Source organism: Misgurnus anguillicaudatus, chromosome 12 (genome assembly GCF_027580225.2).
Source record: "Misgurnus anguillicaudatus chromosome 12, ASM2758022v2, whole genome shotgun sequence".
Lineage (NCBI taxonomy): Eukaryota > Metazoa > Chordata > Actinopteri > Cypriniformes > Cobitidae > Misgurnus > Misgurnus anguillicaudatus.
In genome coordinates this window covers 35,946,977-35,961,087 of record NC_073348.2, presented here as the reverse complement: position 1 = coordinate 35,961,087, position 14,111 = coordinate 35,946,977, and the positions used below count along the sequence as shown (strand labels likewise).

General features: G+C 36.1%; 2 protein-coding genes across 2 annotated transcripts; both read right to left on the bottom strand.

The window, feature by feature from the left end:
* Positions 1 to 6,154: 6,154 nt before the first annotated feature.
* LOC129446607 (trace amine-associated receptor 13c-like) lies at positions 6,155 to 7,123 on the bottom strand. Its single transcript, XM_055207799.2, has one exon. It carries the CDS (start codon positions 7,121 to 7,123, stop codon positions 6,155 to 6,157), a length of 969 nt encoding a protein of 322 aa, XP_055063774.2.
* Positions 7,124 to 11,591: 4,468 nt separating this feature from the next.
* On the bottom strand, positions 11,592 to 12,585 carry LOC129446616 (trace amine-associated receptor 13c-like). The gene has a single exon (XM_055207809.2). It carries the CDS (start codon positions 12,558 to 12,560, stop codon positions 11,592 to 11,594), a length of 969 nt encoding a protein of 322 aa, XP_055063784.2. The 5' UTR covers positions 12,561 to 12,585.
* Between the last annotated feature and the right edge of the window lie 1,526 nt (positions 12,586 to 14,111).

The window sequence follows — 14,111 nt, the reverse complement described above, 5'->3', positions numbered from 1 at the left end:
ATATTTTATTACTTTTTCCACCTCTGGAAATGGAGGAACATTTTGTGGACTGATGAGAGTAAAATTCTTCTTTTTGGGTCCAAGGGCCACAGGCAGTTTGTGAGACGACCCCCAAACTCTGAATTCAAGCCACAGTACACAGTGAAGACAGTGAAGCATGGAGGTGCAAGCATCATGATATGGGCATGTTTCTCCTACTATGGTGTTGGGCCTATTTATCGCATACCAGGGATCATGGATCAGTTTGTATATGTTAAAATACTTGAAGAGGTCATGTTGCCCTATGCTGAAGAGGACATGCCCTTGAAATGGTTGTTTCAACAAGACAATGACCCAAAACACACTAGTAAACGGGAAAAGTCTTGGTTCCAAACCAACAAAATTAATGTCATGGAGTGGCCAGCCCAATCTCCGGACCTTAATCCAATTGAGAACTTGTGGGGTGATATCAAAAAAGCTGTTTCTGAAGCAAAACCAAGAAATGTGAATGAATTGTGGAATGTTGTTAAAGAATCATGGAGTGGAATAACAGCTGAGAGGTGCCACAAGTTGGTTGACTCCATGCCACACAGATGTCAAGCACTTTTAAAAAACTGTGGTCATACAACTAAATATTAGTTTAGTGATTCACAGGATTGCTAAATCCCAGAAAAAATTTTTTTTGTACAAAATAGTTTTGAGTTTGTACAGTCAAAGGTAGACACTGCTGTTTTTTTGAACACACCCCTTTCAACTAGTTGCCCAATTGCACAGCCTTAAGACATGCATATCATGAATGCTGGGTCTTGTTTGTTTTCTGAGAATCTACTGAACCTACTGGTAACTTGTTTGCCACGTAGCAATAAAAAATATACTAAAAACCTTGATTATTCTGGTTAGTCACATTGTACTGCTATTATTTTGAACAAGACTGTATATCATAATTTTAACTACACTACATTTCATAATTGTTTTATATTTAATATTTAAGTACATTAAAATCTAGTAATGTTTTTTTACTTTTACTTAAGTAAAAAGTACTTTTGTATTTTTACTCAAGAAAAGTAAAAGTACACAATTTTTATGTAATTATGTATTAAATCAATTTTAATATGCAATATAAAAGGAATACACAGTATGATTCTATGCTTTAGAATGTAGTGAACATTTTTTAGTCAAGTAAAGTAAATTTTTTCCCAAGACAATACTCTGATAAAGCATAGATGCTTGGAAAAATGAAACTAAATACTCAAGTAGTGTCCACCTCTGACTAGGTTTGTGGTAAAGGGTTTGCATCCGTTTGCCACAGTAGATGCCTCTGCATTTCAGTAGGTTTATTTGCTGTATTTTGTCCAGCATCATGTCTATTCAAAAGAAAATAACAAATGCATGTGTAAGGGAAAAAATAAAATATATCCATCCGTTTGGCCCAACGACGGTACCCAAACATCATGGCAGAAGGATTGTCACGCGTTCGGTCTTTTCCGACACTTATCAATGACATTTTAACGTTACGCAACTTAGGTAGCTTCATCTGACTCCAAGAAGATAAAGAAATATTGTAATATGAATCAAATTGATGTAATTTTGGAATTTGGATAAACGTTTGATCATTCTATTTAGCCTACTCATGTTTACATTGAACTCATTCATTCGATTACTAATGTGTAGCCCCTACAGTCACATACACAAATTCTTCCCTGTTATAACAGAGGTAACAAATATTAACATATAGTGCTAACCTTCCCTGCCTGAACAGAGGATAACCAATTCTTCCCTACTATAGTAGAGGATAACACATATTAGCATGTGATGCTAATCTTCCCTGCCTGAGCAGAGGACCAATTCTTCCCTACTATAGCAGAGGATAACAAATATTAGCATGTGATGCTAATCTTCCCTGCCTGAGCAGAGGATAACCAATACTTCCCTACTATAGCAGAGGATAACAAATATTAGCATGTGATGCTAATCTTCCCTGCCTGAGCAGAGGATAACCAATACTTCCCTACTATAGCAGAGGATAACCAATATTAGCCTGTAGTGCTAATCTTCCCTGCCTAAACAGAGGATAACCAATCCTTCCCTACTATAACAGAGGATAACAAATATTAGCCTGCAGTGCTAATCTTCCCTGCCTAAAAAGAGGATAACTCATTCTTCCCTGTAGTAACAGAGGCTTCCCTGTTATAATAGAGGTTCACCAGTATTAGCATGTGATGCTAATCTTCCCTGCCTAAACAGAGGATTAATCATTCTTTATAGTAACTTAGAAGAGTCAATAATACAGAGCAAATTAGAATGTATGCAAAACGTAACAATTTATTAACCAGGTAGGTAAAACATAATTCAGAAGCCAATTTACATTCCAATTCAAATACGAAACAAATGAAAAACCATTGCATACCTGGTAAGATGGAAATCTGGTTACAGATTCCTCAAAGTAAAATGAAATACATGATGCTATATCAAAGATACAGCATTATGGGGGTGCATTTCTAGATATTGAAAGTCCCGTCTGAATCTTCTACACATCTCCTTAAATAACCAGAGAACAAAGCATATAGGAATTTGGTACTGATTGGTTGTTGTAAAACTAAGGGCTGTCCTTAATTTGTATACAGTGGGTGATTGGTTTATGCTTAGAATGGGAGGTGTCTATCAACATTGAATGAAGTTTCACATATACTTAAACATTGAATTCTGTTGTTATATTAATAAACCCAAATGTACCACTTGCATTAAAACACTTCATATAACACCAAACAAGAACAGTTTCAGAGTCTTTGCACATGTAGAATGTAGCATTTCATATACAGATTGCTTTTAGAACATGAGGAGAGACGGGGACGAGAAAGTGTGGTAGGATGTGACACTTCTGTCTCACACCATGGGGTAACTGTCTTGGGGGGTAGATGTGAATTCTTTGAGAAAGGTACCGTTTCAGATGATAATTCAGCAGGAATTAGGAAGCGGTTTCCTTCAGATTCAGCCATTTGCTGCTGCCTTTAGAAATACCTTTTGTCAGGGTTTGGCACCACCTTACACATGCATGACCAAAAGTTGCATGTTTTATGTCAGTCTAGTTCTGTTTTATTAATTCCTAGTCCTATCACATATTTACTGGTTGAGAAACACTGCCCTAGGCTATAGGTCCCTGGACTTTACTTTAAGAATAGCTCACCTACTTTTAAGTTTGTTCTGAGGTTGCTACACATAATTTGTGTATACTCTGTTCTGTGTCTTCTGAACAGATTTTAAAGCGAGTTAATACAAACATAAACATTTTTGCTTATTCCCTCACCCAATGAGAATCGATAAGAGAATCGATAAGGAATCGGATCGATAAGCAACATCGATAATGGAATCGGAATTGTTAAATTCTTATCAATTCCCATCCCTACTCATTACTGCTTCAGATATATTTTCAAGCAGCACAGGGGGTGGTAGAGTACCAATATTGGCACCTCGAGTTGTACCCTTATCTGGGGTAGATGATGCTAATGCAGCAATTTGTGTGATACTTACGACAGTCTAATGTCTTGAGCACTTTTGGGTCCTGCACCCTGTTTTTGACATGGATTTGTGTTTTCAGTTACTATTGACCTGTTTAAAAGAATTAGGTTCACAGGACTTACGTCCAATGAGCAGGTCGGCCACAGCCAGAGAGAGAATGAGCATGTTGGTTGGAGTGTGAAGCTTCTTGAAGTGAGAGATGGAGATGATCACCAGCAGATTCAGAAACACAGTCCATACTGACAGCAATGAAAAAAACACATACGTGATATTTTATTCATGTCTGGAGCGTTTTGTCTTGATACATAATGAGTTAATGGCAGGAAAGCAGTATTGAGTCTCATGATCTTCTGTCTCATAGGCCATGAGTTCTTCAGTTTGGAATTTGCTTCTGGTTTTAGTCCTTTATTTCTAGGGTCAGGCTTCCCAGCCCACACTACCACCCACTCTTCTGATACATAATGACGTGTATTTTATTTCATATGTGATTAATTTTATGCTGAAGTTTTTTTTTCCGAAATACTGTAAATTCTCTGCCTTTTTTATGTCTTTCATGTTTTTTAGAGGTGCTGTAAAAGAGCAAATAATGGAAATCAACATGCATGCACACTATTAAGGTCACAATATGCACCTCAGCTGTCACTGGATATGTTACAGTATGTACCAATATGTACCTATGAGATACTAATACAGTATCTATCTTTGATGTACTAATATGAACTCTTTAGGTCCAAATCTGTACTTTTTGAAAGGGTACAGCCCCAGTGACAGCTGGACTATTTTCACAATTATTTCTGACAGTGTAGTGTCAGTTTTGGTTGTACAGCATTGATCGATATATAAAGGTATTGTGTATTTTATTTACTTTAGAAAAATGCTAATACAGGTTCAGTGTATTTTCTGCACATGGATGCATGTGTCATAACTGTTCACACAAAGGTTGATAACTAAATTTAACATTTAGACAGAAACATTATATTTTTAATCTTTTTATGGCAGGGATAAATATTTGCGGACTTACAGACAATGTGTTTTACTTAATGTGTTTTTTCACTGCTTTCGGCTGGCAAACCTTTCTTAGTCTGGAACATAATGCCTTATTTTCTACTTCTAATAATAATTTTTAATGCTTATTGACTTATACATGTCAATCTAATATAAATGAATTTCTTAATTTTGTGGGCGCAATAAGGCAGGATTTTGATCTTATAAAAATTTTAATTAAAGGTAACATGCGCTGATTCATCCTAGACGCAATAACAATATCTTTACTCATTTGACCTCTTGGTTATTTACTCCTATACAGAAATGAACCATCTGAGAAATCAATTACAGTAAACTCTGAAGGCCAATTATATTTTTTATGCTTTGCCATTCAAAATGTTTGCAGGGTCTTGAGGGTCCTGTTAACACCTTTATGCTGCATCTAATCCACCAAAGCTTCATTAAAAGTGTGAAACAAACTCGCATGTAAGTAGATTGACAGACTGATGCAATAGTTGCTCTTCATACAGGTCAGTGTCATGTCTTGCCAATCATATGAGACATGTTCAGTTAATCAACAGTCAATTATGCACATACAAATAACTCATTATAACTAATTCAATGAATTATTTTTTATAAGGCATTTTTTAGAATGCTATCATTGTGCCAGAGAAGTAAGTGTGCATGTTTGCACTGAAATTGCATTCAACTGTAATGTTGATTCTGATGGATTTAAGACAAAAGGTTTTAAGACAAGGAGTACTTATGTTGTTGTTGTTTTTTAAGTATACGCATTTACACATTTAGTAACCTATTTAGTAACCTATTTACACATTTAGTAACCTACAATTTATATATCTGGCCTGCAGTTTCCATAAACATTTACAAAGTACCTTGTAATGCACTGTAAGTTACATTATACATTATTATCATTATGTGTTTTGCCTTAGTTCAAACTGAGCAGTCCCAGCATTATGGATGTAACCATTTGTAGTCAAAACTTGAAATAATAATTAACAGAGAATGCCTTGATTAACCAAGCATATATTAAAAATTTACCAATTTAAAAGTTATATTTCCTGAAACCCCTGATGATAGAGTTCAGACATCAGAAAAATATCAGTCTATCTAAAGTATAGTTTTTCGGAGACATAATTTATAAAACACAATTCTGTGTAATTTTGTGTAAAAGGAACAAACCAAATGGAACTATACCCAGCAAATGAAGAAGGGATGGATCTTCAAAGAACATTTCACGTTTATTTCATGTTTATAGTTTATTTCAATTTTTGTATGTGCGTTTATGACAAAGAAGCAATGTTATGAATGTGACAATTCTGAAATTGGAAAAATGCTTTAAAAACATTAACAGAGACTTTGCTTGTGTAATAAAAACACTAAATATGGACATCTGAGATTTCAGTATGGTCAAAAGCTTTGCGATAAAATCTTTACTTTTCATAATGAGGTTGACATTTGTATGGAAGTGCCCATTCCATGACCTTATATATAGATAATGCAATGTTCTACCTTATTAGTAATATGACGAACCACTCTTTTAGACCCTGCCAAATGTAAGCGTAATATCTTGTGTTGAGCCCTACCATTGACTGATTTGAACAATGCTAGTAAATCCTGAACTGTAGTTTTTTATTTTGAACAAGACCAATAGAAGTTATGCTGGTTTAAATATTTTGGATAGATTTAGGATGTGTTTAACTGACGTTTTAAACCAGGGATAAAATATAGCATACATGAGTGGATTCAGACCTGAATTAATATACACCATCCATAATATAAAATAGGCTATAACAGAAGTCATGCTTGTGTTTGGTGTTAGAGATAAACTAAAATAAGGAATCCAGCAAAACAGATGAACCGTCACAATGATTCCTAGTGTCCGAGCGGCTTTGCTCTCAGATTTCCTCCTCACTGAACCTTCAGTTAGATGTTTTCCACTCCTCATCAGAGAGTTTATAACTTTCACCTGCTGATATGCGACATAAAAGATTCTCAAATATAAAGTTATAATGACGGTACAAGGAAACAGGAAAGACAGGAACAGGTCAGTGATTGTCCAGGCAAAAGTAATGATAATTGTACATTCTCCATAACACGTGTATTTTCTTTGTGAGTTAGTTATAATAACTGAAATGTTATAAGCTAAAGACCAGAACCAGGAAACACAGATAATAATTATTGTTCTTGTCATTGTTATTTTATGTGGGTACATTAAAGGTTGACACACAGCCACATAACGGTCAACAGCTATTAAAACTAAATTACTCAGAGATGTAATAAGGAGTAATCCCATTATTAATAAAAACAGTCTACAGATAGTGTCTCCAAAGTACCAACATGTTTCAATCAACCTAATCGCCTCCAAAGGCATGACAATAAGTCCAATGAGTAGATCAGACACAGCCAGAGAGAGAATGAGCATGTTGGTTGGAGTGTGAAGCTTCTTGAAGTGAGAGACGGAGATGATCACCAGCAGATTCATAAACACAGTCCATAATGACAGCAATGAAAAAAACACATACATGATATTGTATTCATGTGTGGAGCGTTTTGTCTTGATGCATGATGAGTTAATGGCAGGAAAGCAATATTGAGTCTCATGATCTTCTGTCTCATAGGCCATGAGTAAAGTCTCCTCCAGTTAAAAAATGATCTGATCTGATCTCCTTACTGTTCTCTTATTTATGCATTGTCAGGATCAGACTGACTCAACCCATTCACCTCCCACTCTGATGCAACACTGTGGATATTATTTTTTACTTTTTTTAAAAAACATTTTCCTTTTTAGATGTAAATGATCAGCTCAGATATAAAACCCTCTATGTGTGTTTTCTTAGTTGGTTCTGCCTACAAATGAGTATTTCTGAATGGCCTGAGACAGGGATTAAGTGAATTTGAAACGAAAGTTCTTGATGAACATATAATACGTACAGAGAGCATTCGTTTATGTCATTATCTTATTTTTGATGGAGGTGGTGTTTAACAGGTTCTGCATCTGAGCTCCTCAAATCTACTCAAAGCCGATACTCCCTATACGCAAGGTATGCAAGCAGTACAGGTTAGAGGTCTACACGGTAGTGTTGGGCGATATGCCCCATTTTGAGATCGTCCTATCGTCAGCCTGCGGGGCAGTAGTTTATTCATTTTTTTATTTGTTAATTTTTTACTGATTATAATAAGTCACTTGATTGGTGGACAAAAAAGAACAAAAGCAACACCATTATGACCGCAACCTTCTTAAAACTGATGCCATTAATGCGAGCGCGTCATTATAACCCTAACCATGATTACTTAATAACTGTAAAAACATGCATCTGCGCGCACATACGAACAATTCAATGCATTTGTTTAGTGCTGTTGCAGAAGGCTACGGGTGTCAAGCAGTGGTGCTCTCAGAGCTGCCTTTTTAAACGCATCGGTCCAGCGGAACGCAATCATATTTTAAACACAATCATATTTTAAACACGAGGGACGTGTTGCTACAATTCATTGAAAATGCATATCATAAACAGGATTAATACTTAGTGATCTGACTTCAGACAGAGCGCAGCTCTCTGCACGTATGTGAGAGTGAGAGAGGCGCCAATATGCAGCAGGTCATATTTTAAACAAAAAAGTAAAGTTTGCCTTAGCTCGCATGAAACGCATTAAATTGAACAAATACATAAGGATTACTACTTTATGTTTAGACTTCGGACACGAGTGCGTGTGCACGTGAGACAGAGAGAAGCGCAGCTGGATTTAGTGCTAGAAGGAGACGTGTGCAGGTACGTGCAAGGAGAAATTCTCTCTTTACAAGCTCTCCGCGTAAAGTGAAGCCCACAAACCCTCATGCGAGGAAAAGCATGCAATGTGGATGTTAATGTAAAACTATGATATTAATAATAACCATTCGCCAACTATCGTCATGACTATCGCCATGAAAGCCTGCCATTGGCGATATGTCTGAAGATCGTCAATACACGATACTATCGTCTATCGGCACAACCCTACTACACGGGTCCAAAAATTCCTACCCGAACCCGATCAGACCCGTAAATGTGCTACACTAAACCGACCCGGACACGTCTGTTGTTTTGAAAGCTGGACCCGGAACCGACCCGGACCAGTCTATTATTTAAAAGCTGGACCTGGATCCGACCGGGACCCGTCTATTATTTAAAATCTGGACCCGAACCCATCCGGGAAGACACAGACCCGACCGGCAAATATTCTTTAGCTAAATGTTATTTAATAAGTCAATAAACAAGTAGCGAAAGTTAAACTTTTTTTCTTACCCATAGAAGTTAGTCTTCTCCCTCCTTGTACCTGACTGTGTGATGCACAATCCTTATTTTCAAGAAAGTTCCATCCATGTTATTCCTCTCTTGACGATTGAAATGTTTAATGCTTATTCCAGCTTTAAAAGTCCACTTTAAAGTCATGGTGATTAATAACGCAGTTTTACATTTGTTGTGTATCGGGTCAACTTGCTTAATAATGTTTGCCCATTTGGATTATAATAACAATTGCTCGTTCAGTGCCATGGCTGCTTTCGTTAGCTTTACTTCTTTGCTATCATCCTCTGTGCTCTTTGAGCAGAGTCGCGAAAACTTTAGATATAACAGCAAGATGGTCAATTTATAATATTATTATAAAAATTAGAGAAGTCAGTGCAAAATTCGCGGTACGGCGGAATAGGTCCCGCCTTCTAAATAAAAGAGCCAATTGTCAAAAGTAAAGTCATTGCGTCTCACTGCAGAAGCTCCTGACTGGTAGCCAGAGAAACATTACAAGAGCGCATGCGTGTTAGCTGCCTGGTTGGAGCAACCAAATATAAACTTTTTAACGCAATTTTAGCGTCATAGAAAAAATGGATGCGACAGTTTATCTAAGTTTTTGTTGCTGTTTCTGAAATATTTTATTTAAATGTGAGTGTGTGTTCTCCGAGCCCGATCGACCTCGGGTTTTACCCACAATGTTAAACAGACCCAGGACCCGAAGTAATAGATTGAGACCCGACCCGGACCCGGTTGATCATTTAAAATATAGACCCGAACCCATACGGGTCCTGGGTCGGGTCCCGGGTCTTCGGGCCTCGGGTCTTCCATGTAGACCTCTAGTACAGGTGCCTAAACGGTGCCTAAAACAATACTTTGAAAAAAAGTAGTGATGCACCGATGTATCGGCCGCCAATATTTATCGGCCGATTTTTGATGAATTTGAAATTATTGGCATATCGGCAATAGCACGAGAAAGGCAGATACCGATTGTTTATTAATTAACTGCATAAAGAAATCCATTATATGTAAAAAATGAGTTGATGTTGTTAATAAAATAAATGCTGAATAGCAAAAACCACTTTTAAAGGTTGTCATGCTGTCTTATTATATTTGTTTTAGCTTAATTTGTGCCTCTCTTATTATGTTGGTCAGTTGAATGTTAATTAGATCCAATCCATGTTCAGTAAAAATAATTTGATGCAGAAATAAACTAGCTAATAGACCAACTGTATAGTATTGTATACAAGTGTTTAATATCGGTATCGGCCAGAAGTTGTCTGTTTAAATCGGTATCGGCCCAAAAAAATCCTATCGGTGCATCCCTAAAAAAAGGGTCACAAAACAATGGAAAGATGGAAGTCCAGCATAAAATACAACAAAAATTCTTCTGTGCTTTGTAATTTTTTTCATAATTTGTTTAATGATTTGCCTAAAGTGGCATCACCTTTAACTCGTTCCCCGCCAGCGTTTTTTAAAAAAGTTGCCAGCCAGCGCCAGCATTTTTCATGATTTTCACAAAAGTTTAATGCCTTCCAGAAAATGTTCTTCTTTAAATATATAAACAAACAATATATCAGATGAAAGAACAGACATGTGCTTTCAAACATAAAAAAAAAATCATCCTACTTTCATTAGTTCTCTTGTAATCATCTCTCAAACATGGGTAGGTTTCTTCAAAAACACCCAATTTTGAGCAAAAGGCTGAGATAATTAAATTTTTGCAAAGTACTTTTGATAGAGATCAGATGCAGAGCGATCTTTAAAACATACACGGAGTTCTTTCTCTTTCACGTGAGGCACTACTTCCGGGTTGTATAAGTTGCGGAAGTGCGCCACCTGGGGATAATAGCGGTATTGCGGAAAGATGGAAAATCTTGTCATTGGTGGGGAAGCGTTTTCTCTTAATTGACAAGATATCTTGTCAATGGCGGCGAAAGAGTTAAAGCCCTGCATTCTTGATTTATTTATTATATTTCTGCATGAATTTTTATATATTGCCCGACACTAAAGAGAGGTAGTGACAATTGTTTATGTGTATTTCTTTATGTGTGAGTAGATGTGAGTATGTGTACTTGGTTGTTTTTTAAAATGTGCTATGAATCTAAATTGAAGTTGTTTGGACAAGCGTACCAGCATTGATGTTAAGCCCTGCATTATACTTTTTATCTCTATATGTGTTTCCTTCGATCCAAGCAATCCCAGCATTATGGATGTAACAACTTAAAACTTGAAATCTAAATTCACAGAGAATGCCTTTATTACCAATATATTAAACCATCTGTTTATGTTTTTCTAAACCACTGATGAAAGAGTCCAGACATCAGAAAAATATCAGCCTATACTTATGTTTTCTATTTTAGTTGAGACGATGAACCAGATTCAATAATGAAAAAAGGGTGGCTTTTCAAAGAACATTTAATATGTATTTAATTTAAATATTGTATGTGCATTAATGAGGAAGAAGCAACTTAATGTGACAATTTTGAAATCTGTACTTATCTCTGGGAAAAATGCTTTAAAAACTTGCAGAGACTTTGCATGGTTAATTAAATGACCAAATATTGACATCTCAGATTTCAGTCTGGTTAAAATTTTTACTTTTATAATAATGTTGACATTTGCATGGAAGTGTCCATTCCATGACTTTATATAAAGCTAATGTAATGCTCTACCACTGAACTATACATTAATTAGAAATATGACAAACCACGCTTTTAAGCCCTTCCAAATGTAAGCGTAATATCTTGTGTTGAACCCGTTGACCGATTTGAACAATGCAAGTAAATCCAGAACCTTAATTATTGTTATAATAAACAAGACGAGTAGAAGTTATTCTGGTTTAAATATTTTGGATAGATTAAGGATGTGTTTAACTGACGTTCTAAACCAGGGGTAAAATATAGCATATATGAGAGGATTCAGACCTGAATTAATATACATTATCCATAACATAAAATAGGCTATAGCAGAAGTCATGCTTGTGATTGGTGTTAGAGATAAACTAAATAAGGGAATCCAGCAAAACAGATAAACCGTCACAATGATTCCTAATGTCAGAGCGGCTTTGCTCTCAGATTTCCTCCTCACTGAACCTTCTGTTAGATGTTTTTCACTCCTCATCAGAGAGTTTATAACTTTCACTTGCTGATGTGTGACATAAAAGATTCTCAAATATAAAGTTATAATGAAGGTACAAGGAAACAGGAAAGACAGGAACAGGTCAGCGATTGTCCAGGCAACAGTAATCAAAGTTATACATTCTCCATAACATGTGTATTTTCTTTGTGAGGTAGTTATAACAACTGAAATGTTATAAGCAGAAGACCAGAACCAGGAAACACAGATAATATTTATTGTTCTAGTCATTGTTATTTTCTGTGGGTACAGCAGAGGGTGACACACAGCCACATAACGGTCAACAGCTATTAAAACTAAATTACTCAGAGATGTAGAGAGGAGCAATCCTATGGTTATTAAAAACAGTGTACAGATAGTCTCTCCAAAGTACCAACATGTTTCAATCAACCTAATCGCCTCCAAGGGCATGACAATAAGTCCTACGAGCAGGTCGGATACAGCCAGAGAGAGAATGAGCATGTTGGTTGGAGTGTGAAGCTTCTTGAAGTGAGAGATGGAGATGATCACCAGCAGATTTAGAAACACAGTCCATACTGACAGCAATGAAAAAAACACATACATGATATTGTATTCATGTGTTGAGCGTTTTGTCTTGATGCATGATGAGTTAATGGCAGGAAAGCAGTATTGAGTCTCAGGATCTTTGGTCTTAAAGGCCATGAGTAGAGTCTCCTCCTGTTAAGAGTTTGTTTGGATCTTCTTACTGTTCTGTCATTTATACAGTATCTGAATCAGACTTACCCACCCATTCACCTCTCATTCTGATGCAACAATTTTTTTCGAAAGACATTTTTTTGTGATGCTTGTAAATAATTAGCTCAGATGCAAAATCCTGTAATTCATTTGTCATATTTTCATGTAAATTGGCTTTTTTTATCATACTCTTAATAGATTCTGCCAAAAAAAAACTAAATAGTATCTGAATGGCCTAAGCATGGAATTGCAAATTTGAAAGAAAAGTATTTGTTGAACGTATAATACTGTAAGGATTTATAACAAATAGCGAACCCAAATGCAGACAGAACTAAAATGAATAATTTATTAAACAAAACAGGGAAAACAAAACCCACGAGGGGGCAAAACAAGACAGGATAACGCAACACTAAACTAACATGACACTAAACATAAACCAACAATAAACTACAAAACAAACTAGACTAAACACTCTTAATACTCACAGATGCATGACTCATGAACACGACAAGGATAGTAACAAGACGAACGCGCACAGAACATCAAACACAAGGACAATAAATAGGGAGAACTAATGAGATACACAGCTGAAATCAATGACAAGTAAGCGGGTAAAAAGTGACGAGACCTGGGAAATGCGTGGTCAGAATAATTCAATACTAAAACCACATATTTCCCACATAAAACATGGTACTGCCAGGACCCCGAACACAAAGACTAGATGTAATAAAACACATGATTTCATACGTGTCCTGACAAATACAAGTTGCCATTTAGCATGTTTTGCATCTGAGCTCCTCAAATCTACCTTTCGTTCTCGAACTGTGGTGTATGCAGCATGACCCTGGAGTTAACATATTATTAAACCTATTCATTTTACATGTTTTTTTTGTCTAATTACAATTTTTAGAAATCTTTGTTCGTTTTTGTGACTCATGCACAACCTACACATATTCATTGATAACATTTTAACACTTGCACTCTAATTGCAATAGGGACACCACAAAAATTTTCCTGAAACAGCAAGTAGAGTTAACGGTTTACAGTACGTAATAGAAGTACTTTTACTGTTATCTCATTTGTAGTTAGTAAAATGTACAGATATGGGTCCTGTTAACACCTTTCCCTCTATCTAGAGTTTTGCAACAAATGTGACCACCTTCGTACATTATTAACTGGTGTAAAACCAACACAGATAAAATACTGTAGGCTGATACAATAACTAGATGATTTCAAACTGCTGCAATGTCTTGCTTATTCAATTAAAGTAAAAACAGTTGTTCAGTAAAAATAGTAATGCAAGGTCGCAAGATGGCTGGAGCCTCTTTCATTAGCCTCTTTCACACAATAATTCTGGTATATTACCATGAATTTACCAGAATGAATTTACTAGTAAATACAAAAATGTGCTGGTCACACACGCAGTGACGTTCCATCTTTTTACCAGTAAGACATGATTTACACATCAGTACCAAAATACCAGTAAATTCGGTTAGAAAGTTACCTGTGGCGCTGCGA

Bases quoted from the DNA above. Each gene is read 5' to 3' on its own strand.
- LOC129446607 (XM_055207799.2), bottom strand. From the start codon at position 7,123: ATGGCCTATGAGACAGAAGATCATGAGACTCAATATTGCTTTCCTGCC.
- LOC129446616 (XM_055207809.2), bottom strand. From the start codon at position 12,560: ATGGCCTTTAAGACCAAAGATCCTGAGACTCAATACTGCTTTCCTGCC.